Source organism: Lactuca serriola, chromosome 2, assembly GCF_051521515.1.
Source record: "Lactuca serriola cultivar US96UC23 chromosome 2, Lser_US96UC23_V15, whole genome shotgun sequence".
NCBI lineage: Eukaryota > Viridiplantae > Streptophyta > Magnoliopsida > Asterales > Asteraceae > Lactuca > Lactuca serriola.
Genome location: NC_136409.1, coordinates 131,822,893 through 131,827,500, shown reverse-complemented (window position 1 = coordinate 131,827,500; position 4,608 = coordinate 131,822,893). Strand labels below are relative to the sequence as shown.

At 29.7% G+C, this 4,608-nt stretch overlaps 1 protein-coding gene across 1 annotated transcript; it reads right to left on the bottom strand.

The window, feature by feature from the left end:
• Positions 1-1,811: 1,811 nt before the first annotated feature.
• On the bottom strand, positions 1,812-4,166 carry LOC145086805 (protein LEAD-SENSITIVE 1-like). The gene is made up of 3 exons (XM_079024644.1): positions 4,050-4,166; positions 3,840-3,913; positions 1,812-2,634 (listed from the first exon to the last, which is right to left on the bottom strand). The coding sequence occupies exons 1-3, from the start codon at positions 4,067-4,069 to the stop codon at positions 1,988-1,990; spliced, it is 741 nt and encodes a 246-aa protein (XP_078880770.1). The 5' UTR covers positions 4,070-4,166; the 3' UTR covers positions 1,812-1,987.
• Between the last annotated feature and the right edge of the window lie 442 nt (positions 4,167-4,608).

The window sequence follows — 4,608 nt, the reverse complement described above, 5'->3', positions numbered from 1 at the left end:
CCACATAGATCATCCTTAAAGACAAAAAATAATAAAAAGAAAATAAAAAAAGTAAGGACTCGATTTTTTTAGAAACTATAAGGACCATTTTTGAAGACTTTCCTTGTTTTAATAAGTGGTGAGGTCATCAATGTAAAAGCTATAAGAACATCTCCAACCCATTCTCATTCTCCATTTTTTTCCCCAATTTCTTCCCTCATTCTTCTCCAATCCTTCCTCATTTATCTCCCCCCCCCCCCCCTTGGGGGATATGAATAGTATTACACCAAATATGGTGTTATACTATTCATTTCTCCCAAAATAGGGATGAATTTTACGTTGTCGGTTTTAGTCTCTCTGTTTATATATTTATACATTTCTAGTTCATTTTTACCTACTAATTATAATTTAAACATAATATTTAATATTTATAATATTTTGTTATATTAAATTATATTAATTAATTATAAATATAAAGTTTGTCTTTTGTTCATCAAATTCATATAAAAATTTAAATACATATTGAAATTAAAAAAAAAATGATAACGTATTTTACAAAAATTTATAATTAAAAGTGTGTATGTCTAATATTTATATAAATGTATGTGTAATATTTATTTAAAAGTGTGTATGTGTACTATTTTCTATAAATGCATGTATAATATTTATTTATGAGTTTATTATAAATATAATCTTTTGTATTTAATATTAGTGTAATAAAAAAAATATAGATTATATATTTGTTAAAACTAAATTAGTAGAGGGGTGTTTTTGACAATCTATGTAAGTTGAAATAATAGAATATACTAGGAATATACTTTTGGGGGGTTAAAAATATAGTAAAAAATGGAATATGGTTGAAGATGAAACACTATTTGCCTCACTTTTTACTTTATTTTTAGAGGGAAAAATAGAGGTGAGTTGGAAATGGTCTAATTTTTATATAATTTTAAGAAAAGTTTATCGGTAAAAGAAATTTATGCAAAAAAAACCATACAAACACAAGATTAAACATCAATGGTTGAAATTTGGAATTTGAGAAAAAAAAATGATGGTGTAAATTCTTGAGAATATATATTATATAATCTTTTATAACAATACATAATATATAATCATAATAATTAAAATACGCATAGTAATTTTTGTTTAAGCAAACATGAAACCCAACGAAATCCTCCTTAATAAATAAAAGTTTTTTTTTTGCCACACGTCAATCTCATGAGTTTTGATACTTTTCATTTTTTGGTATTCTTGAATAAATGTTTTTTCCATTTGTAATTTTCTCATTTTTTTTTTATCTTTCTTAATTAACACATTATATTTATACCTTAATTAATAATTGTCTTAATTGAAAATAACCAATAAATTACAATATTACGACTCATAATATTTAATATGTTTCCTTTTAAATTCAAATTTTAAATTTCAAATTTAAATAAATTTTTGTTTAAACATTCATATTTTTTTTGTTTTATCAAACCCGTATAACATACGAGTCTCACAACTAGTGATAAATATAGTTCAACAACTTATATTCAGGTCCAAAACCAAAAACCGGTCCGGTTTCGGTCCAAGACTAAAATAGGTTTTTTGCACTTTCACTTCAATCTCTTCTAATGTTCATACTAAAATTTAATCACATTCTTTGTTTTTTTGTTTTGCAGATCTAATGTTTCTACTCGGACAATAGTGTGGTATATAAACATCTCATGGTCAAATTAGTTTATGAGAATCCTTCTCAAATTTTATGTTTTTATCACTTTCCGGAACTTGGGTTTATATGCCGTAATTGTTTTATGCACAAAAAACAATAAACCACTCACTAAAATCCATAAGCCCAAACACATCAAGTCATCAACCATTTCGTTTTCGTTTTCCTTAACATAGAGCTTAAAAAAAGAAAAAAAAAACACAAGCATCTAAAGCCCAAATCCATAAGATCTAGACCTAGTAACAAACATTTGACACAAAAACATTCTTAAAAAAAAAAAAAAACAACCACCCAATCCTAGGTAGCAATATTATGATGCATTATCGGTAGATCTTCCACACGAACCTTAACCACATCACTCCTTACCCCAATATCCGTAGCATACCGAGTAACACAATACGTAGCCACACTCGACGCCACGGACGCCGTCTTAACATAAACATTCGTCTTCACAAGCTTAACCACAACCGAAAGAAACCCCACAAGGGGCCCATCAATGAGGGACGCCACCTGTCCACTTTGACCCATTGACTTTTTTCCCGAAACAAGAAGACCAGTTTTACAATATATGGCAAAATCCTCGCAATTGTTCTTGAAAATGTTGTAGCAACCGAAGCCTTTGTCAAGGAGGTAATTTGCGCGGTAGAGGACGGCCCCTGGCGGGTCGCTGGCGGCAAACGTGCAAGTGCCGCGGCGGGCTTTGACGAAGAACGCGGCGGGGTTGGTGGAGTATTCGAAACGGTAGAGGACTCCACCGGCGAGGAAACAGTCGAGACAAGAAGTTATAACTTCGTTGTTGTTTTCGGTGTGAGTGCAGTTGGGGCATGGGGTTAGAGACGGTGGTGACACTGAGCTGACCATGAGAGCATCGAGAACCGATGATGTTCCTACTTTTGGACCGTGTCTCGTGAAATGGATCACTTTTTCATCACCAATGTAGATACCTGTTGGTGTCAGTGTCCGGTGTCAGTGTCATAGTCGTTAACACCATTAAATTAAAGAACCAACATTAACAATTAAGTATTAGAGTAAATTACTGAAATCATCCTTATGGTTTGGTCAAAATTACACGTTTGGTCCCTAACTTTTCTTTTGCACTCGGACCGTCCCTATGGTTTGATTTTGTTGCGTTTTTCATCCCTTGCATACATAAAGTTAGGGACCAAATGTGCAATTTTGACCAAACCATAAGGACGAAAAACGCAACAAAATCTAACCAAAGGGACGATCCAAGTGCAAAATAAAAATTAGAGACCAAACGTACAGTTTTAATCAAACCATAGGGACGATTTCAGTAATTTACTCTGAGTATTAACATATTACATGTTGATAGTCAGTCTACTACATGAAACTAAAATCAAATAAACTAAAAAGAATTAATAATCAATTTATGAAACACAAACATTGAACCATTAAGTATTAGCAAAAAAAACAATTAACAATTAAGCTTTCATCCTTTAATAGCTTGAAGATCCACAATTTAAAATAGTGTGCAGTGTGACTTGTGAGTCAAAAGTCAAAACAGCAAGAAGATTAGAAGATGGTTCAAATAAAAGGCAGCAACATTAGTTTAAAAAATTATAATCACAACACCAATAAATAGTTGCTGAAAACATATAAAATAAAATAAAATCATCATAAAAAATAACAAAACAATCAAAAATCATGTAAATAGGATTATAGACCTATTAACCTTGATCTAAATCTTCCTAATTTGGTTTTTAAAATTAATATAACAATAAGATAAATCATATAAAAAAAACATATTTTTGGATTTAAGATATCTGAAAATAAAACACAAAACTTTATAGCAAGAAGATAATAATGATAAAAATGAAGTTATCCCCAAGATCAACATAAATGATCAAATCAACAATAGATCCGAATATGAAACCTATCGAAATTTGATGAAAATTTTAGAAAACTTCCATAATCATTACTCATTTGCAGAAATGAAAACGCGAATCCATCAGTAAAACTACTTAAACGAACAGCTACAAGAAAGATTCGTACATAAAACACAATCGATTAGATGAAATTAGGGTTTTCAATTAGATGAAATAACGTAAATTAGATCTGTCGTATGTCAAATCAACTCGATTATTAATGAAGAAACAAAACAAGTAGTAAGAAATTGAGAGAATAATACCATGATGAGCGTAAATATAAGCAGCACGCCATGAATATATGTGATCTCCTGGATTCAGACTCTCTCTATCCACTCTGCATTGCGAAAATCAAGTTTCTTCATCAAAATTTTCACCCACATATTCGTGGAGCTGAATTTGAAAATTATTGAATTTCGTACACATAATTGTGAAGCTGAATCTGAAGATTAATGGAAAAGGTCTTTCTTTACCTGTTCGAGAGCAAACCCATCTTTTCTTATGAAAATGGTGATCATGGAACCCTTCATGTTTATTTGTTCTCAGAAAAAGTTAAAGTGTCCTTTACAAGATTAACAAAACATTGAAAGTTAAAGTCTTGGTCTTAAAGTAATGAATATATTAGTATATAAATGGTCTTTAAAAGTAATATCTTTAGTCATTCTATTTTATAATTCGGATAGTTCTTAGTCATTTCAATTTCTTGCTTGAGTGTTCTTTATGGGTTCATTTTGTGTCATTTGGTGTCAATTTTATATAAAATTAGTATTTTAGTCTTATTAAATATAACACGGCTTTTTATTTTAAATTTTAAAATTAATTAAATCGTTTTTAAAAAAATATCTAAACATTTTTTTTGCAGAAAACGGTATCAATATCTTAAAAGTACTCAAAACAATTTAGTTTAAAAGGGATTTTAATGGATAATCACAAAAATTTATACTATGATTACATGAATACATGTAAAATTTATATGTTAGGCATGGAAAATAACTAAGTGATATCATGATTTCATCATGTTTGTAGTTAAGA